At 47.2% G+C, this 19702-nt stretch overlaps 8 protein-coding genes across 10 annotated transcripts; 3 read left to right on the top strand and 5 right to left on the bottom strand.

Annotated features, from left to right (window-relative positions):
- The first annotated feature begins 5 nt into the window (after positions 1–5).
- BDCG_04023 (pre-mRNA-splicing factor ATP-dependent RNA helicase PRP43) lies at positions 6–3834 on the top strand. The gene is made up of 3 exons (XM_045419692.1): positions 6–339; positions 401–2270; positions 2369–3834. The coding sequence occupies exons 1-3, from the start codon at positions 29–31 to the stop codon at positions 2495–2497; spliced, it is 2310 nt and encodes a 769-aa protein (XP_045275938.1). The 5' UTR covers positions 6–28; the 3' UTR covers positions 2498–3834.
- Positions 2924–6414, bottom strand: BDCG_04022 (uncharacterized protein). Its single transcript, XM_045419691.1, has one exon. It carries the CDS (start codon positions 6091–6093, stop codon positions 3712–3714), a length of 2382 nt encoding a protein of 793 aa, XP_045275937.1. The 5' UTR covers positions 6094–6414; the 3' UTR covers positions 2924–3711.
- On the top strand, positions 6407–9185 carry BDCG_04021. Of its 2 annotated transcripts, XM_045419690.1 has the most exons (3): positions 6488–6704; positions 6865–6954; positions 7025–8353. In XM_045419690.1, exons 2-3 carry the CDS (start codon positions 6948–6950, stop codon positions 7513–7515), a joined length of 498 nt encoding a protein of 165 aa, XP_045280712.1. In that variant the 5' UTR covers positions 6488–6704; positions 6865–6947; the 3' UTR covers positions 7516–8353. The 2 variants fall into 2 exon arrangements, with proteins under 2 accessions (XP_045275936.1, XP_045280712.1); XM_045419689.1 differs by having other exon boundaries at positions 6407–6954; positions 7025–9185.
- Positions 7824–9344, bottom strand: BDCG_04020 (tRNA wybutosine-synthesizing protein 2; the record flags this gene model as incomplete). The annotated part of the gene is made up of 1 exon (XM_045419688.1): positions 7824–9344. The coding sequence occupies one exon, from the start codon at positions 9342–9344 to the stop codon at positions 7824–7826; it is 1521 nt and encodes a 506-aa protein (XP_045275935.1).
- A 672-nt stretch (positions 9345–10016) lies between these two features.
- On the bottom strand, positions 10017–11578 carry BDCG_04019 (MFS transporter; the record flags this gene model as incomplete). The annotated part of the gene is made up of 3 exons (XM_045419687.1): positions 10017–11192; positions 11268–11282; positions 11357–11578. The coding sequence occupies 3 exons, from the start codon at positions 11576–11578 to the stop codon at positions 10017–10019; spliced, it is 1413 nt and encodes a 470-aa protein (XP_045275934.1).
- Positions 11579–11998: 420 nt separating this feature from the next.
- Positions 11999–12178, bottom strand: BDCG_16828 (uncharacterized protein; the record flags this gene model as incomplete). Its single annotated transcript, XM_045426023.1, has 1 exon — positions 11999–12178. One exon carries the CDS (start codon positions 12176–12178, stop codon positions 11999–12001), a length of 180 nt encoding a protein of 59 aa, XP_045280711.1.
- Positions 12179–12487: 309 nt separating this feature from the next.
- On the top strand, positions 12488–15894 carry BDCG_04018. Of its 2 annotated transcripts, XM_045419686.1 has the most exons (3): positions 12499–13028; positions 13084–13117; positions 13225–15735. In XM_045419686.1, the coding sequence occupies exon 3, from the start codon at positions 13552–13554 to the stop codon at positions 14524–14526; it is 975 nt and encodes a 324-aa protein (XP_045280710.1). In that variant the 5' UTR covers positions 12499–13028; positions 13084–13117; positions 13225–13551; the 3' UTR covers positions 14527–15735. The 2 variants fall into 2 exon arrangements, with proteins under 2 accessions (XP_045275933.1, XP_045280710.1); XM_045419685.1 differs by having other exon boundaries at positions 12488–13117; positions 13225–15894.
- A 761-nt stretch (positions 15895–16655) lies between these two features.
- Positions 16656–19528, bottom strand: BDCG_04016 (autophagy-like protein 18). The gene is made up of 5 exons (XM_045419684.1): positions 19135–19528; positions 18902–19056; positions 18662–18821; positions 17698–18586; positions 16656–17611 (listed from the first exon to the last, which is right to left on the bottom strand). Exons 1-5 carry the CDS (start codon positions 19184–19186, stop codon positions 17560–17562), a joined length of 1308 nt encoding a protein of 435 aa, XP_045280709.1. The 5' UTR covers positions 19187–19528; the 3' UTR covers positions 16656–17559.
- Positions 19529–19702: the final 174 nt, after the last annotated feature.

The raw sequence follows: 19702 nt of genomic DNA, 5'->3' as shown, positions 1-19702 counted from the left end.
CCCTCGAGAATCCGCCGCGTTGGAACTGATGACTATGGCCGACAATCGCCCCGACGGCGACAGTGCTGCCCGTGCGAAAAAGAGACAAAAGACGGAGCCCACAGACATGGATCCCCGACAGAATAAGTACCTTGCGCATTGGTATGAGAACGAGGCGGCTGGAAATAGCTATTCTACTGAGGGCTCGATCCTCGACGGATTCGAGCGACACAAAACAACAGCTGCTATGGCCAGGGAAGCGGAGGACTCTTTACTGAACCCTTTTAATGGTAAAGCGCTCTCAAATAAGTATTTCTCGATTTTGCAAACACGAAGGGATCTGCCCGTTCATGCTCAGAGGTACGTTTTGCACTCTATCATACAGGAGTTTCAGGCTGGCTAATGATGATGTCTACTGCAGAGATGAGTTCTTACGACTGTACCAGAAATCCCAGATCCTCGTCTTTGTCGGTGAGACCGGTTCGGGAAAAACCACACAGATCCCTCAGTTCGTACTCTTCGACGATTTACCCCATAAACGAGGGAAGCTTGTGGCGTGTACCCAACCCAGGCGAGTTGCAGCCATGTCCGTTGCAGAGCGAGTCGCAGCGGAGATGGACGTGAAACTTGGCGAGGAAGTCGGTTACAGCATTCGTTTCGAGGATATGACCAGTCAGAAAACCATTTTGAAGTACATGACGGACGGTATGTTGTTGAGGGAAGCGATGCACGATCACGATCTTAAACGCTACAGCACCATCATCTTGGACGAGGCCCACGAGAGAACAATGGCTACCGATGTGCTCATGGGTCTGCTTAAAGAAGTCGTTCAGCGCCGCCCAGATCTCAAATTGATTATCATGTCGGCCACTCTAGATGCCCAAAAATTCCAACGGTACTTTTGTGATGCGCCACTCCTCGCGGTCCCTGGACGGACCCACCCTGTCGAAATCTTTTATACACCGGAGCCAGAACAAGATTACGTCGAGGCTGCAATTCGTACCGTTTTGCAAATTCACGCCAACGAGCCAGAGGGTGATATCCTTCTGTTCCTGACTGGAGAGGAGGAGATCGAAGATTCCGTGCGGAAGATATCGCTTGAGGTAGATGAAATGATCCGAGAAGCCGATGCAGGACCTATGAGAGTATATCCCCTCTATGGAAGCCTCCCCCCCGCGCAACAGCAACGCATTTTTGACCCTGCGCCTCCACCTCGCAAGGAAGGAGGGCGACCCGGACGGAAGTGTATTGTGTCGACCAATATCGCTGAAACCTCCCTGACCATCGACGGTATCGTGTATGTCGTGGATCCTGGATTTTCAAAGCAGAAAGTTTACAACCCCCGCATCCGTGTCGAGTCACTTTTGGTATCGCCAATTTCCAAAGCTTCAGCGCAACAGCGTGCTGGTCGTGCTGGTCGTACACGTCCCGGAAAGTGTTTCAGACTGTATACCGAGAGCGCATTTAAGAAGGAACTTATCGAGCAGACGTACCCTGAAATTCTTCGCTCCAACTTGTCCTCCACAGTGTTGGATCTGAAGAAGCTTGGAATCGACGACCTTGTCCACTTCGATCTCATGGATCCCCCTGCCCCGGAAACCCTCATGCGCGCCCTAGAAGAATTAAACTATCTAGCTTGCTTGGATGACGAGGGAAATCTTACACCTCTAGGCCGTCTTGCATCTGAATTTCCACTAGACCCTGCTCTAGCCGTGATGCTGATCAGCTCCCCGGAATTCTACTGTTCCAACGAGATTCTCTCCATTACGTCTCTCCTTTCCGTCCCACAAATATTCGTCCGTCCCGCCTCCCAAAGGAAGCGCGCCGATGAAATGAAGAACCTCTTCGCACACCCTGACGGTGACCACCTTACGCTTTTGAACGCCTACCACGCGTTCAAGGGTCCCGAAGCCCAATCCAACCCACGACAATGGTGTCATGATCATTTCCTTTCCCTCCGTGCCCTCCAGTCCGCCGATAACGTTCGACAGCAGCTACAGCGTATCATGGAGCGGGAAGAAATCGAACTCGTGTCTACCCCATTCGAAGACAAAAAATATTACGAAAACATCCGTCGTGCCCTCGTGGCCGGTTTCTTCATGCAGGTCGCTAAGAAAGAGAGCCAGGGGAAGAATCTCTACCGGACTGTCAAGGACAACAATGAGCCAGTGCTGTTGCACCCTAGTAGTGTCCTGGGTCACGAAGCGGAGTGGATATTGTATAATGAATTTGTTCTTACGACAAAGAGCTATGTTAGGACGGTGACTGCAGTGAAGGGAGAGTGGCTTTTGGTAAGTTTTCCGGCCTGTTATACGATCCATGCGGACCACTTCCTTCACATATTCCCCACTCATTCTTTATCACCAATACTAATATCTTTCACTCGTAGGATATCGCCCCAATATACTACGATATATCCGGCTTCCCCAAAGGCGAGATTCGCTCCGCCTTGATCCGCGCGGCGGAACGGCTTTCTCGAAAGGAGAAGATGCGCGCCGACAAGGGAAAGAGATACTAACAAAATAAAACACGGATCTCGTTCATTTCTCCTCGCAAATCCTTTACATACTCCATTCCATACCTATTACAAAACATATGTTCGCTGATATGAGCGGCAGCCGCGCGTGGGTTATTTTCCTTATTTACCTGTTAAAATATGGACGAGAAGGAAAGAAAGGGTCTTAGAATTATGGGTATACATACTGCTTGTTTTCAAAAAGGCTTGTGTGTTTTGTTTTTTAAGTATCAGAAATACGGAGTCCATCTTCTTTTTTATTCTTCAATTTTGTGGTTTCCTGCCTTTATGAAGTTTCTCCTGGATCTCTACAAAGCTTTCTCGCTGTGGATTTTATCTTTTTTCTCTCCCGCAGGTCTTCACTCGGCGAATACCATTTCTAGATTACATATATAGAAGCCTTTTCATATTGAAAACGATTCCCTCCTACGTTCCTATACGTTGCGTTATAACATAGAAACGGAAAGCAAGAGAACTACGTCGATCGCCGTCTCTTCATGTAGCTCGCAAACCAGAGAAGGATGATCATTGAACTAGGGCGATTCAAACCTAAGAAGAGAAGAGAAAATATGGATAAAATTGGTTTAGTGAGATATAGATATACTCCTCCACCTATTGTACAGTACATGCATAGACCAACCACACAGAACTCCCTCCCTATATATCCAACAATCAGAGTGGCAGAAGATTACATTACCCTCTCTTCCCTATCATACTCCGTGTGAGATTTGCAACCGGTTCCGAGCTAAATCAAGTCTAGGAATGATAGATTGGTGTCAAAAATAGTGAAACGTAAAGAAAAAAAAGAAAAGAAAAAGGGTACGTCGAGTCAAGAAGTACTAGCACTATTATGCCCTTCAACCAGGTTAAAAAGGGAAGACCTGGTGGGTTAGGGGATGGTAGGGAATGAAATTGAGGATTTGGGAAAAAGCATATGTTCGTAAGGGTGCTTAGTGAGCTACGGAATGACCATGGCATGGCTGTTTTGATGGCGGTTTTTGAAACAAGACATCTCTTATCTTCACTCTTCAATCCAAGGTGATAAACTAGGATGTCGTGAAATCCATATCATGACTTCGAGCTTTTCGATTTCAGTCGTCGTTGCCGGACGTTGTCATCTGAACAAGGCTTTCTTCGTATGTATTTGTATTCGTGGATGTAGGATGATCGCATAAATGCGCAAAGTCTGGTGTTTCACGGATGTAAAAATCCAGTCATCAACTCTCCAGCAATTCAACCCTTCTCTCGATTGGCGCCCCTGAAGTGTGAATGTGAAGGCCAGATTCGTCCACTTCGCGCTGCAAGTCTCCAATAATTTTCTGAGAAAGCGCGAGCGAATAGAATAGTGAACCGCAAGCTTCCTCCGGGAGCAATCCTGTTTTGGATTCTGCAGCTGGTAATTCAGAAGCATGAACCCGAAGCTCGTGCTCATTTAGCTCCCGCTGGAAGTCAAGAATGGTCCTTTTAGAGACTCCCAGCGAATGGAACAATGACCGGTAGTCCTCCTGGAAACGTCTTCTTCTCATCTCTTCGGTAGATTGTGGAGCTTTTACACGTTCTTCTTCCGGTTTCCTCAGAAAGAATCTTACTATGTTCTTTTCAGCTGGTCCCTCATCGGGCTGGCTATTCTGGGCCTGGGGATGTTCGGCCTTACGGCGTGAACTTCGAGCCAAATCCCCTGCTTCTTTCGGCTTGGTCGATCGCAACTCATCGTTCGCAGGATAAGGTCTACTACCAGATGTTGGGTCACGATCCTGCGATTCAGAAATCTGGCCCGCATGCCGCACATCGAAACTCCTTTCGACCCGTTCCCGAGATTGTTGGAGATTATTCGACGGCGTTTGTTCACTGTACTCGATCGTCACTCGTATACTTTGCTCTATTTGTTTTGCGAAATCGTAGCATCGCTGCCCCAAAGGCCTACTGGCGGGAATATCTGTGGAAGCGTGCTCGGCAGCCGTGCTCCACTGTTTTAGAGCCGCTTTAACTGAGCTCCGAAGATCTCTCTTGTTGTAACTTGGTCTCCAATCTATTCCAGTCTCCACAGCAGCTTTGACGATAGCTTCAGAGAGTTCATTCTTTCCGCACGAGTTGCAGAAGGCCACCATGTAGAGGATTAATCGGTTAATGGCGTTTCCAAAATGAGCTTTTGTAGACATAATGAAAGCGACGGATCGTAACAGAATGTAGCCACCCTTTCGCCAGTTCGGTGATACCGTGTAAAATCGAAGGTAAGAACCCAAGACCTGAGCTCCTTCATTGTAGCCAGATTCTCGAAGGATATGGAGGTAGGCGTCAGCGTTTTGGGGCTGGTTGAAACTAAGACTAGCAGAGATGAGAGCACTCATCACAAATGGGTGACGAGGCTTTGGTGGAACGGCAACTTGAACGTCTCCAACACTGACTGTTTCCCATAACACGGGTATATTCACAGGAAAACTGTTCCCCTGGAGTAAGCGTAGGAGGCCGTCGAAACCGAAGAGATCCTTGGTTTTGTTGAAAAAGTTTATAGCGGAAACAATGACAGGAGGAGTCATCCTGATCCTGTTAGGAAATAGGGAGTCGATAACCATCTTTACAAGATCGTTATGTTTAGATCGTGTAAATTGCGTAATCATCAGTTCAACAGTCTGCGCCAAAATCGGTTCCTCCGATGCCAGTAAATTCTCAGAGGCTATTAAAAGTAACCTCTGGAGGGAAATATTTTTTCGATTATATGATTCAAAGGCGGCTTGGAGATTATTGTGTAATTCCTGGCGTTCTTGTTGAAGGGCTGACTGCTCTTGAATCGTTATATTTTTCACCAGATCATCGTATGATTCGTCCCTCCGAAACCTCAGGCGAGTGATCCGCCTTTTTAGCGCGTGCAATTCGATAAGATAGTCTTGGGTTTTAAATTTAGGGTGGTCAAACTCTTCCCCATAATCTGCAACCACTTCGCCGTATGAATGAGCGATGCTGGGTCGAAGGAGCAATTTTATGGCAAGTTGCCGTATTGCAAGGAGTTGAATCGCTCTTTCTCGAAGAACATCTTGCCCAGCTAAATCATACTGTCTCTGAAAACGTTCATTTTCGTCCGTTGGATCTCTCTTCTTGGCTGACCCCTTTTCAAAAACGTCTGTGATCATTTCCGGTCGGTCTTTAAATGCGGGCGGTTCCTGGTATTCAGAGCGCTCAATTGGGAAGGAGCCTACACCTTGATACTTTTCAATTGACGCAGAGCTCTTTGTCGCAGTAGCAGCAACTGTGCCGTATTGCCTTCGTTGCAATGGAAGAGGAAGCTGCCGCACTTTTCTCCGGACAGCAAGCCCATTCAGTATCCGAAGTTCCTCGATGCGCAATTGCTCCACCTCCTCTTTCACAGCTTCAATTTTCTTTTCCAATTCAGTCCGTCGTTTAGTTTTCGCATCTGCGTCGAACATCACGGCTGTTGCAAAGATAGCGGAATAAAGCAGTGTGACGGAGTTGCCGATGTAGAGCCTCCGCCGGCTGGCAGCAGTGCCAGATTGTCCAGCAACAGCATTGGAGCCGCTGCGCAGACAGGAGACACATCGACATGACCCAGTCGACAGGGCAGTTCTAGACCAGAGACTTTGCATTATATCTATATCGGCATCATTGAAGGGCGGGAATGGAGAGGAGGGGTTTTTGCGAGAAATTAGAGGGCAAGGTGGGTCACTCGAGAGTCGTTCTCCGGGTAGAGATTCCGCCGAATTGAATCCAGGAGACCTTTAAAGGTCGTTGCCTTTCGTAGTATCAGAGATAGCTGGCAGGAGCAAGGCGATTGAGCGGCATTGAAAGTCGCGTTGCGCGCTGTAAGGTGAGATAGTTAGACAGAAAGTTGGTATTTACATGCGGTGATGTCGGGATCGTGGGCGGATTGAGTTCCGGTTGACATTAATTGGTTTGGCGCTCGTGGGATAGGTGATGCAAACAATGCAAATACTTTGACATGCTGAGGACAAATACACCGGCAATACCATAGGGACCATACACATACATACAACACTCACCTGGTTATTCTATATGTTAGTTATATACTTGAAAATTTACCTTACTTACATGCAGATTCGCTTATATAGTAATCAACAAATGCTATAGTGAGTTATCTTTTTGATTGAGAGCTAAAATAGAACGCTTCTTACACACGAGGAACATTCCTATCGTGGCAATCGCTGCTTGTACAGTTAAATATGTACGGAGAATACTAGTACGTGGTATCAGCCAACACCTTTGCTGTTAACAACAACATATCATATGGAATAAGGAGACACAACACACCGTGAAATCTACGTCGCTATAACTACGCGGCTTTGGTTTGTGCTCACTACGGGATTCTGACATCTGCAACATGATTCGGTTTCTATTAGCATTCCTAGCAGTGACAAGGTTATGTCTCGCGCATGGATCTCACGACGATGCTGGTGATGTTACAGACTGGGCGACACGACACATGATAGGTAAGCGGGATCATATAACTATCGCTGTGGAATGCAGGGAGCTTAGTTGCTGATTGCGGAATAAATCTAGAGGAACATCACATCTCCAACTTTGACCCTGGTTCGTTTTTCATGCTTCACGACTACGACGACTCAGGAGTTTGGACAGTGGACGAAGTTCGCAGAACTTACGGACTTGACGACAAGTCGAACGCCCACCTGGCAGAAGAGCGCAAACAGCAGATCCTCAAGGAGATATTCAGCATCTTCGACCCCCAGAAAACGGGTGTTATATCGCAGCACGAATGGATGCGCCTGTCTCGCGAGGGAAAGAGGCTGCCAGACTTTGGCACGGGACCGGGACATCATGGCGACTTGGAATACGAATATGAGATACACCATTTTGAGAAATACCACGGCGACGGAGCAACGGAGGAAGACCTAACGCACCCCGAGGACATTGAACACTTTCGGCAACATGACCATGCCGAGGACGCTCAGATTCGACTAGCCAATCTCCAAAAAATGGTCATCGTGGAAACTAACATTCCTGCCAAGTTCCTTAAGAGCCCGTCGGCATAGTCGACATTCAGCGCCTATATTTTCCACTATATTTGTTGTATATTCTGGGTTTTCTTGTCTTTTTTGCTTTAGCGACACCGTTATTTACGGGGCCGCCATACTTGAAACGCATTAATGTCTTGTTTAGAAAGATACGAATGCACACGTTTGTGATATGGGTTTGAGTGAGATTTTCTGTAAACTATATTCCCATGCATTGTATGTTATTTTACGTTATCTCTTTTTTTCTTTCGTTGAATATACTCAGCATCAAAAAGAAGGGAATGGAGGTTTATAGATTTCATAATGTTGAATAGATATACTACGCATCAGGTTAATCTATTGCCCGATTCCAACCAGCCAGGGGAAGGTGGTATATAAACGTCAAAAACGCAATGCATCACGCCTGGGGCATATGTTTTAACTCTTTCCACATGGATACACTTCGCTGCTGGAATAGAAGAATGAGAGAACGATGATAGCTGTCCGCTACCTCGAGATGATCGGAGTAGAGAATTAATCTCTATAACAATATCCTCTTCCATCATCCTGATATCCTTCACATCCACATTTTCGTGAACATGTATCCAACCTCCCGCCTCCATATCCAGAACCCTCACAGCCCCATCCCATGCCGGCTTAGAAGTTGGTAATAGCCCAAGGTTAACATGCCGGATGCGCTTCCACATCTTCCTCTGCTGCAGTGCCTCTTTCAGCGCCCTCAACACATCCGCTGCAAACTTGTTATCGCCATGGAAAACTACCATACGATCTTCCTCTCTCAACTCCCTAACTAACCCGTCAATTCCCCCTTCTATCTCGCCCGTTTGCTTATCGACCTTGACCACCTTCACCCCCCATCCATTATCTTTACATCCCCTACATAACCCTTCAATCGACCACCCATTAATCTCCCAGCCCCATACCCTCCCGACCCCTCGCTTCAGGTACGAAAACACAAAGTAGCCAATGCCAGCATACATATCAACAACCGCAATATCCCCCACTCGCTGACCCAGTAGTCTCTTCCCCTCCACCTCCCCCTGTCCATCATCATCATCATCATCAAGCCCTGCAAACTGGGACTCAATCCCCAAAATCCTCGCCTTCTCCACAACATTCCCCCGACTAAACATGGAATGCAACGGCGCCCAAATCTGCACGATGCCACGATTCTGCACCGCACGAACCCACAACGCAGACTGCAACGCCGCCTCTGTTGGATAAGCTTCTTTTTCTTCAGCGTCTTCGCATTCTCCCCATACATCCTCATCACCATCATTACTCTCCGCCCCAAAATCCCCATACAAAGGCACCAACCCTGACGGGCTCCGAATACGATTCTCAACGCTAGGAGTGGCTGTCGTAGTCATAGTCGGAGCTATGGGCGCGTTCATCGCGATGTGCGTGATGCCCTTGGATGCAAAGGATGCAGCTATGCATGCATAAAGTTCCTGGCGCTGTATGTTGGATAGAGTACTGTAGAGCGCCGCCCACTCGGGTGGCGAGGAGAATGTGTTTGATGGTAGTAAAAGGAGAGGTGGGTAAATTGTGAATCTCTTTGGCAGGGGGATTGATAGTGAAACGAGATTAGGAGATGTATGTATATTGAGTTGGTGCCGGTGGTTCTTGAGATAGGTGAGTATTCCAGTTTGTAGAGGGTTGGAAATATTCTTTGGTTTAGGCGGGCGAGACGAGGATTTAGCAAGCTTGGTTGCTGGGGGGTAAGAGGTGGGAATATCTTCTTTTTGAATGTTCATAGCGTTCTCATTGACGTCGTCATTATCGTTCATAGTGGCATTTATCTGGACTATATCCTCATCTGGAGGTGTTCCGCTGGGGGACACCATTTGGCCAGGTGGGACAGTTGTTTCAACGTTTTTTATACATGTATGATCATGGCAGCCGTTCTGCACCGGAAAATTTTATACTAAGAAACGGGAGATAACGAAAACGAGTAAAATGTTAAATTACACTGGTACGGCGAAATTTGGTTTCCATCGAACTTTATCAAGGAGGAAAAATATATGTTCTGCGCCAAGAATATCTCAATGAAATATTTATCGCCTGTCAGGGGACAAACACATGAGGGCAAGATATATCTATGGTATGTAGGCCCCATTTCAAAACAAAAATCATAAAAACCAAAAGGAGAATAAAAAGATGTGAATAGAGACTCTTAGATTTCATCATCCAAAATTTGTTATGTATCCGTTGCATTTATACGCACAAACCCCAAAATTGTGAAAATCAACAAAAGCCAGCAAAAATAGGAGACGGCCAAATCACAAAGCATTAGTTAGTATATTTTCCATTATTGAGAATCAATTTTCGCAGGTTTCCTTCCGAGTTTCATTATCGTATTCCTGTCATCAATCCCATCACCCATTTTTAAAAAGTGAAAACCAAAAGATAACAGAACAGGTAACATGAGAGAAAAGAGGGAAATTTCGGATGTAAAGCTCAATGGCTTATGTTGAACCCTAACCGTGATTATATGAAAGCTTGCGATCAAAATGAATTCACTGATTTTTCTTTGATAAGCTGGGTAGGCACAGCCAAATTCCAGCATCAACAACAAGCATGGCTAGCACAATCGGCTGCAGGACTTGCACCCCTTTCACCTGAGCAATGGCACCGACCGCGAAGGGCAAGATTGTAGCGCCAGATGCACCGAGAGCGGCAGCGAATCCGATAGCACTGACATGTAAATGTTTCGGGAGCAACTTTGTCGCAGCTATAACCGCTGCCGGGAACAAGGGGCCTAGAAAGAACCCAAGAAAAGCGGCCATGACTGCAGAAACGACGAATTGGGGGATGAGCCAAAAGAGCAGCTCGAGAACCACAGTGGCTCCCAGATATACCGTCACGGCATGCTTTTCACTTGTAAATAGTCTGGGGGTTACGAAGCCTAGAACCACACGGCCAACAGTGATACCAGCCCAGAATCCCGTTGACGCCATGCCGGAAGCAAAATTTGAGGCGTGGCGAACGCGGATCATAAAGGTGACGATCCATCCGCCTAGAGCAACCTCGATTCCAACGTACGCGATCAGGAAGAATGCACATATCCAAGTTATTTTGTTCTTTGCAGCTTCGGCTGTGCGGCTGTTGCCGAAGATCTTGCTGAGGATAATATCTCGTTTGCTGACGTGCTGCTGTTGTTCTTCATCAGAGGGTATCATGGCGCTGTGGCTCACGTTATCGTTACGCTGGTGTGTCTCGCGGTACTGCGCCGCTGTCGCATTCCAGAACGAAGCCCCTAGAAAAACCAGTTCCAAGAAGGCGCTCCCAGCGACAAGGTAATAGAACTCATACCACTGCCAGCCTGCCTTTGTGATAAGAGACGTAGCAATTGTCGGAGCTAGTAGTGCTCCTAGGCCATATGATCCGTGCAACAGTCCTAGAAGTTCGTTGGCATTTGCCATTCCGCCCACCCATGCGTTCCATGCAGCGTCTGCTAGGCCGTTTGCGAAGCCGGCAATGATAAAGGCAATGACCAGGACCGGATATGGAGGGTGAAGGCAGACGATGACATAGGCAATGACGTGGGTGGCAGGCCCCAGGAGAGCAGGGCCGCGCTGCCCAAATCGCATGTGCAACATATTGTTCAGTATGGCCGATGTGATGTATCCCGCCAGAGGGGATAAAAAGACCAGCGATATGACCGTGTAGGAAACGTCGTAATAAGTTTCCAGCTAGAGGAAAAAATAGGGGGTAAGTCTGGTTTCCTTTTACCGGCTGCACTAGTGCATTATGGTTCACAATCTTACATATGGTATAAGGGCCTGTTTTTGGTTTAAAATTTAGCTTCTTTTCTCACGATGTCATATATGGTTTCGTATATAGTCTTATTACTTACACCGTAGGCTGCATCATTGATTCCCAATATGACAAAGCTGTAATTGGTCGCTATGAAACGGAAAAAGTTGCGCTTTGGATAGTTCCAACGCTCGGCGGAGCTGGTCGTTATTGAAGGAGTTGTGCTTTCGAATGTATTATGCGCTGAAATATGTGATGCGCTGTTGCACTTTGTATCCGCAGCCGCGCAAGGTAATTCAACGGTCTCCAGCTCCATCGCCATGGTTGAGCTTCCATTGGAGCGCTCAGCGAACCGTAAGGTCATTCCAGATGCAATCCCGCGACTGTATACCCAGGAAGGAATTCCCTGAAAAGATAGTATAAAAGGGGGAAAGAGCAGAGCAAAAGCCGAAGACTAGTTACCCTTGGCCCAAGCAATTGAGCGTAGAGCAGAACGCGGAGAGATTCCTTATATATAAAAACTCGTTTAACCTCTGTACTGTACTGTACATGACATGACCTCAACGTCAAGCTAGTCATAGCCATTATTAATCATCCTGCCAACCTGTTAGTTAGTTAACCAAGGTCCACCAAACCACACGGTCCACACCGCAGCCAATGTGGGGAGGGAGGTCGTAGCTTTTAGCTCTTCGCCTTCCGGCACAGAAAGCTCCACATTGTGACATCGGGAACCACATTTTTGTTATGTAGCATCTTTTTCCAGCACCAATAAGCCTCCAGGATAAACACCAATTGTCTGGCACATAGCCTGTTGAGCAGAGTTAATGGTATCAATAAGTTCTTTCCAGGCATCAAACTCCATGCGACGGATGCAAATGTCTCGGAAATGCCATGCTGTGTTGAAAGTGCGGTAGAGCACCATATCGTCTGGGGATCCCAACCGGCTCTCGGGCCGGATTCAACCTATCACATTCTACAGACATTGCCCGCCCGAGTCTGAATGCTGTGGGATAATGTGTGATCTAAGTGGCCAAGCAAGGAGTTGCATCAGCGTATTGTATTGGCGTATTTCGTAGTTATAGGCCTGGCCCGTCGACGCTATTTCTGATTTGGACAAACCCTAATTTGCCGCATTGAAAGCGGAATGACTAATCACGCTTGGTCATCAGGGCAAATAACCCCGGCGCAGAGTCCTCCGTCGCTAACTCTACATTATTACCCAATGAGGAAATTTAGACTTCATGGCAATCGTCTAGTTCTAGTTCTAGTCTACTCTGTATATGTAACAATGATATATCCTTATGTACGTGTTGATATCATCTGTACCATCCACTCTGTAGTCAACATTTGATGTGGCTGTTGTTTCATTGCATGCATGCATATTAACATTGTTGCATCTCTTCACTTGGGGGCTGATCCTGAACCATTTGACAAGAACGCCGAAGGGTTATCCAGTTGAATTGCGTTCGGCGGGTACACCGGCTCAAATCTGCCCTGCCTTTGCGCTGGGTTGGGTTGAGGCTGAATAAATGCCAACAGCCGCCGACGCCATTTATGCTTGATTCTTAGCTTGGAGGACGGGTGGTTTTCACCACCGCTGGTTCTTGGCTTCTGAGCTAAACCCAGCCCTGTAACATCCCCTGCCTGTGGCGAAGAGGCGCTCTTGAAGAACTCTACGTTTCTTCAGTATAAATGCCGGAGAGCTTCGTTTCTACCGGCGCAGGGTGGTGCCGTATCAATAATTTCTTATCCACGAAATACGCCTGAAACTAGTTAGTCCCCGCAAGTTACCATGCAGAGAAGAGTATCTCACAACAAGTCGCGCAGAGGGTGCCTGAATTGCAAGAAGAGGCATGTAAAGGTTTGTATGATTATTGCCTTCGCATCGAGACTACTTCCCTGCTATTTATATAGTGCAATCTTACGGAGTTTGTATAAAGAATAGCTAATCACGTATGGTCTGAACAGTGTGATGAGCAAGGGCCTCCTTGCGCGAACTGTGTTGTGCGGAAGAGTGACTGCGTGTATCAGTTGCCCGCGACTAAGCCAAAAGTCACCAGAAAGAAGAGGACAACAATTGCGCTAGCAACGCTCTCCAAAAACGATTCAAGCAATTCCCGGCAACAGTCTCCTGAGGAAAGGTCAGACTTACCGTCAGGACTGTCTTCGAGGACGGCCTCAAACTCCTCACTGGCCATCCACCCGTCTTCCTCCCCTGTGACTTTTTCCAGTACAATTGAATCTAACAGATTGTTGGAACTGGAGCTCTTGCATAGATGGACAACGAGGACCTGGATGGGATTATACAGCATCCCCGCAGATGAACCATACATGCAAATAATACTCCCCCGCGCAGCCTTGAAAGAAGGTTACGTCATGAATAGCCTTCTCGCCGCAGCCGCAGTTGACCTTGCTCTATCCTCCAACGAATCTGAGTCTGCCACCTACCTCTGCGCAGCCCTGGAGTACAGCAACAAAGCCAGCGCAGGCTTCCGCTCCCAGCTCGAAAATATCAACCAGGACAATCTCCACTTGCTCTATCACCTCGCAGCGCTGTCAGCCATCATGCAATTCGTCCTGCCAAACAGGCACCAGACCATCCTAGAGCGTGTAGAGATCTTCTTCAACCTGATGCTTGGCGCCTTCAGCATCGCAATGTTTAACATTAAGTGGTTAACAGACGCCCCATGCTCGTCCCGCGACATACTCAAGTACATGCCATTATCTCTGGATATCCTGGACTCAGACACCATCGCTGCACTGGAGAAACTCTCCACCGTCGCCCGCCAGATCCGCGTTCCCGCCTCAAGCCCCATGGCCATTTACGCCGGGGATGAAACATCGCTGGCTAGCGAGGAATATTTGCTTACCCTCGCCCAGCTTAAATATTCCTTCAGGGAAGACGCCTGCGGGCGCGTCAAGGGGTACTTTTTGTCAATGATCGGCATAGGTGGCCGGGAATTTTTAACGGCAATCAAGAAACGGGAGCCAATGGCTTTATTCATGCTTATGTATCTGGGTGTCCTAATGGATAGAGCTAGCAAGGACTACATGTCATGGTGGGTGGGGCTGGCTGGGAGAGAGCTCATCGAAGAGGTCTCGGGGCTTTTGGAACATTCTTCTATTTCTCAGATTCCAGAAGGGCGTGAGGGGATGTCATGGACCCGACAGCAGGTTGGCTTGGCCCCTTTGACGACGAATGATGCTATTGAGGAGCAAGCATGTTGCTCACTTTCAGAATTGTCGCTTGCATTCCCTGTTGCCATGTGAATTGCCCCCTATTTTCTCTAAAAGTCTTCCCGCCAGGTTTTCCTTTTCATTTTCTCGCTACGATTTGCCATAGCGTCCGGTTCCTCAAAGTGATTATTGGCCTCTCTCTTACCTCCTCTCAACCAAATCCGCGATGCCCGATGCCCTTTCCTGCACATATGGTTGACATTTAGTTCAAAAGCGTGTTTTGATAACACCTCTTTGCGCTTTGATTGGATACATGTGCACGAATAGGACTGCTATGCAATAGAGCATCATACACCCCGTTAATTTATGTCGTATAGAAATAAGCAGCATCCCTGTGAAATGCAATGTCCGTTCCTTGGTTTCTGAATTTAGTGTCTCTTTGGGCTCAGGTGTTCTTTAGAGATGGAGTGAAACATGACCAAACGTTCCAAGCGGTTGGGAGGGCCCTACTGCAACGGATCGCCGGCTAATTTTGGAGATGGGGTAACTGCCGGTCTGCAAGGCACGCCAAGAGATTCCGTAATGTACATTACATACATACATTTTATTCAGGTCGCCGGCAGGCTGCTCATGAGCGGTCAGCTGAAATGAATATTATGGCCCGTGTGGTGTGCAACCGCTTCAAGGACGCCTTGCTGCGCCACTAACTCCGGCAAGATAATCGAGTGGGGGCAACCAGAGAGATTGTAATAGCCCGAGGGGCTGGTCCTGATGATGACGCTGAAAATAATAAAATATTCTAATACGCATAGAAAGAAAAAATCGGGGTAGGGCGGTTTGATTACCATTGCAGATCAAACTGGTCATCACAGAGATCGCAACCACAATCGCCTCCTGAGGAGCAATAAATTCCCCCTTCTTCCGCCGCGTAAATACGCATCGTCATATAAGTTCTCCGCCTGGCACTCTCTGCGTTCTGGGTTGTTGCTGTCAGTGTTCACATAAATGACGTCCTGGCTGATGCGTTTGCGAGCCGGTCACCTAGCTAGGTATTTTCAGTTTAACAGGCTGGTCCTAGCCCGGAAAGAAATTCCATCTCTCCTTCCAATGGAGCTTTCTTCAAGGGTGCAGCTTGGACGTCCGCCGAATTAAACTGTGCTTTATGTATGTCAAAAAGACATGTAGGGTGTGTCACGATTGGTGGAGCTGCGCTGGAGTCGACAGTTTTCGCATAAAAAGGCTGGATATAAACACAGCCTTTCGTTTAAAAAAGAAAAAAAAAGAAGGGTTGCACTAGTAGAGATGTAGAGATTAAGCTCATGAATCGAGTTGTTGATGTGGTATCATCAATGATAGTCTTCCTCTACATTCTGCACTCTCCGAGACCGAAACCCAAGGGCGCTGGTCTAAGACAAGAGCCGACCTTAGCTTACAACGCTGACATACAAACACTATCGGCCCTAGGAGCGGTCTTGAATCGAGTCATGTTTTTCGGCGTTCACCGTCGTCGGTTGCACAATCAATTACTCGGGAGCCAATAAACTTGGCCCTGAGCTTTATATTTAGCAGCCCCCTCCAACTCCTCCCAATCCAGCTCCTACACCGTGCCATATGGCAGCTTCCCGAACATGTGTTTCTGCTCCACATGATTCAAGGATGATAGAGGCAGGAAGAGGGGTCGCATCGGACCTAGTACAGACAACGTGAAGGTGGGGAAACTGTCATATGGTCAGCTACAACTCCCAGTCGGTGTGAAAAGCACTCATGAAGACGCTTAGCATGCATGGACGGTTTGTACTCCGTACATACCTTGAAGAACAGGGAGACCCCTGACGACGCATGGAATCCACAAAGCCAAACTTCCCGCTGCTGGGCGAGGTGCAAAGATGATAGATGATGCGATGTTCCTGCTTGATAAAAAGCCGAATGCCAAGGCCCATTCAAAGTTTTCAAGCAGCACTGCGCCAGTCCTCCTTTGGGCTATGATCGACAATCCTATCCGAGTTGCTCTCTTGTTTCTCTTCTCTCTCGCACGAACGTTGTTTTGTTTTGCGTTTTCAATCCTTACTCCGAACAATTCTACAAATCAGAGTGAAATCAAAAAGGAGGTTACAATCTACGGTGTCATACACAGTGACAACAAAGGTATTGTTTCTCCTATCAAGATCCATGAGAAGCCCATGTCATGCTGACGGAGGGGGAAAGTAAAAAGAGACGACTGATGAACGACAGGGAGAGGCTAATGATATTATATATATTAGGATGGCATACCCGGGCCATTGCTGATATCTTTATGGTACTGTAAATATATGAAGGATATATACAGACGGTAAGAGATGGAGATGTTCTGATAATATATGCTATCTCTTCGCCCAATTTTGATCCTTGGAAAAAAAAAAAAAAAAAAAGAGTAGACCTGACTGGAATAGTGTGTAGAGAAGCAGAAATAGACAAGACAAACGGAGGTGGCGGAGGGATGGGAGCATGATGGCATTGGGAATGGGAGAGGAAAAGACACAAAGCAAAACCCCCGGTATCAAAGATGTAGACAGGGCTAAAGGAAATTAAAAAATGAAGATTAAAAAAATAAATAAAATAAAATAAAATGCAGAGCTTTGGGTAAATAGTTGAAACAGAGCCAAGACAGATACATGAACCAACATTGATAAACTCCAGCTTGTACGCTGCCTGTTCTGAATCCCTAAGCTCCCTCAGTTCAACATTTATATATCTTGTCAGATATGCCCGAACTGCTGATGGATGAAAAGCAAACTCCTCAAGCTCTCACTGGTCACCTGGTGGCGTATCCGGCTGTGAAACTGCAAGGTTAATCGTGCATGGCGAAACCAGTCCACGTATACACGCTAATAATTCATAAGAGTCATATAGATATAGGTAATATGGATTGTTTTGAGCATCATGAAGTCTTTTGCTCTAGCATATTTCACCACTTTCTTCGGACACCTTGTATCACCACGGCGTCTAGGATGGAAAGGTATGGTATGTGTTATGTTTGTCTTGTTTGTCTTGTTTGTCTTAATAAGTCCTTCTCATACTAAGTTGGTGTCAAGGTACACCGTGTTTGAGAAAGTACTCAAATATGCCAGAGCAAAAGACTTCATGTTGTTAAAAATAATCCATTCCAGCGGAACTGAGTTTGTCGCTGGAGTCGAGTACCCTGCACAGCGAAAAGAAGAGCACGCAGTTGTTAGTTGATGCTTAACCCCCCTAACGTCTCTATACTGAACCGAGAAGAAAACTTACGAGTACTGTTTGGTCAGCGTACCCTCTCCACCTTTAGACAAATCAACGTTGTACACATAAAAATTACCATCACTAGTAACAACCATAACCTGGGGCGTATTGCTGCTCATCGCCACTACGCTTCGCACGGGACCAGCGTTCGAACCCGGGGCACCTTGCCCTGCTGTCTTGGGAAGTTTAATCCACGCAAAATCCCGTGCCGGTTCCCACATCTCCGTCACCCCCTTTGGCAAATAACCACCAACAGTCGCCGCGAACGAATTGCCTACGCTTTGTGATGTCCGACGTATCATGCCCATAAATGTACCATTATGCTTTCGAGCGGTGATGTCGCTAGGATCATGATCCGTAGGTGAATCGTCCCCACCTGAAAACGCACTCGAACTCTGGCTGAATCCTCTTTGCCGGCTAGTTGGGCTCCGGGAACCACCGCCGATAGGAGAAGGAGGAAAATCTTCTGAAGTACCCTGGTGGAGTTTGAAAATATGAATAGTTTCGGTTGCTGAAGAAACGCAGAGAAGTGTGGATGTTATATTGAACGACATGCTAAAAATCCGAGAAGGCATCGAGCCCCTTCGGAACTGATATAGCTTTTGCGCGTCAGGAACGGAAAACACCCGGATAATTGTTCCCTTGTCGGAAGCTGTAGCCAACAGAGTGCCTTCCGTATTCATTGCGAGGCACGATAACGGAGACTTATGAGCCTCAACAACATTAATAGCTTCAAGCTTTAGCGTGTCGAAAATAAGAACTTCGCCGCTGGTGGGGGAGATGTGGGTACTACCGGGTGGAGCGTGCGAAGGTGGTGTGAAGGAAGAGGGAGGAGCCTTTTGCGGAAGAGGATAGGCAAGATAGCAGTTTTCCGATGAAGGGGAGAGTGCACAAATTGCTAGGACCAATAGTTAGTGACCAATTCTACTCCGACTCTGGCAAGAAGGATTCGGATGTCATATTCATTACGCACCGCTCGGATTTGGCGATGTCTCAATTGTGTACAAAAGTTTCATTGTTTGGATATCGTATAGGTAGATCTGGTCTTCCAGCACAATAACTAATCGTTTCCGGTTCAAACGGACAGCAAGGACAGTGGTAGGAAAGGTCAACTCGCATATTGTAGATTGCCTCTGATCCATCAGTTAATATCTGAATTTATATGACCTACAATGATATAGATGGAAGGGCAAGGAATACGGCAATTACCGACCTTGGTGTTTGTGATTTGTAACCGTCGCGGGGAAAGGATGAGGGCGACAAGGGAGGTTGAAAAAAGCATTTCTATAATCGCGATATTCCCTTCTTTCGTTTCGTAACTCTTTGCGAAAGGATCCGTGGTAAATATGCGGAAACCTTTCGAGGTACCTGCAGGTATGCAAAACCAGGCACCATCAGAAATGAGTAACTTAGTCAAGTGTAGTGCTTCGATAGAGAATTACACACCGACAGCTAAATAGCTGTAGTCCTGATTGAAGGTGACGAAATTCATCGCCATGTTGAAGAGCAAGGTAGCGTTGCTATCGCGCTAAAGAGAATGTACACGTTATCCCCCAGGCCATACAAAAGCTGACGCCGCGCGATGAAATTTATGTTTCTTCGTAAAATGTCTGTCACTGTCATTGACCTCCGTTGGGTTGACAGTCGGAAGAACTACGGCATCCGCATGCCATAGGCAGACCCAGACCCGGTTCGGAATCGAAAAACCCCACAAGGTGCAATGAAAGGGCAAATAGCAGCGGGAAGCGACGCCAACAAATGCGTAGAGAATGAAGTGAGAGAGAGAGAAGCGGGCGGGGGCTGTCTAGCTCGTTCGTTTGATGGTTGGTTTAGCAGGAGCTGGCGATGGTTAGGTTAGAGCGAGGTGAAGCAAACAAGACAAACACGGCAGTGACACCAACCTCGGCATCGCCGCATCGGGCGCTAGATCTACATTAGTCCTATTTTAGTTTAGTCCAATCGGGTTGGGACCTGATGATAGGCTCGACGCTAAACCTTACAGGGTAATTCCCCA

The sequence above is a fragment of the Blastomyces dermatitidis genome (assembly GCF_000003525.1).
Source record: "Blastomyces dermatitidis ER-3 genomic scaffold supercont1.4, whole genome shotgun sequence".
Classification (NCBI taxonomy): domain Eukaryota; kingdom Fungi; phylum Ascomycota; class Eurotiomycetes; order Onygenales; family Ajellomycetaceae; genus Blastomyces; species Blastomyces dermatitidis.
Note: the sequence above shows the minus strand (reverse complement) of the source record. Positions and strands in the feature narration are given on the sequence as shown.

What these genes read in the sequence shown, in the direction of transcription:
- BDCG_04022 (XM_045419691.1), bottom strand. Translation starts at nt 6,093, where the DNA reads ATGCAAAGTCTCTGGTCTAGAACTGCCCTGTCGACTGGGTCATGTCGA.
- BDCG_04021 (XM_045419689.1), top strand. Translation starts at nt 6,846, where the DNA reads ATGATTCGGTTTCTATTAGCATTCCTAGCAGTGACAAGGTTATGTCTC. An exon ending in GGCGACACGACACATGATAG is followed by an intron (nt 6,955 to 7,024) that starts GTAAGCGGGATC and finishes GAATAAATCTAG; the next exon opens with AGGAACATCACATCTCCAAC.
- BDCG_04016 (XM_045419684.1), bottom strand. Translation starts at nt 19,186, where the DNA reads ATGGCGATGAATTTCGTCACCTTCAATCAGGACTACAGCTATTTAGCT. An exon ending in TACAAATCACAAACACCAAG is followed by an intron (nt 18,822 to 18,901) that starts GTCGGTAATTGC and finishes CTGATGGATCAG; the next exon opens with AGGCAATCTACAATATGCGA. An exon ending in GACATCGCCAAATCCGAGCG is followed by an intron (nt 18,587 to 18,661) that starts GTGCGTAATGAA and finishes TATTGGTCCTAG; the next exon opens with CAATTTGTGCACTCTCCCCT.
- BDCG_04023 (XM_045419692.1), top strand. Translation starts at nt 29, where the DNA reads ATGACTATGGCCGACAATCGCCCCGACGGCGACAGTGCTGCCCGTGCG. An exon ending in CTGCCCGTTCATGCTCAGAG is followed by an intron (nt 340 to 400) that starts GTACGTTTTGCA and finishes TGTCTACTGCAG; the next exon opens with AGATGAGTTCTTACGACTGT. An exon ending in TGAAGGGAGAGTGGCTTTTG is followed by an intron (nt 2,271 to 2,368) that starts GTAAGTTTTCCG and finishes TTTCACTCGTAG; the next exon opens with GATATCGCCCCAATATACTA.
- BDCG_04018 (XM_045419685.1), top strand. Translation starts at nt 13,049, where the DNA reads ATGCAGAGAAGAGTATCTCACAACAAGTCGCGCAGAGGGTGCCTGAAT. An exon ending in GCAAGAAGAGGCATGTAAAG is followed by an intron (nt 13,118 to 13,224) that starts GTTTGTATGATT and finishes TGGTCTGAACAG; the next exon opens with TGTGATGAGCAAGGGCCTCC.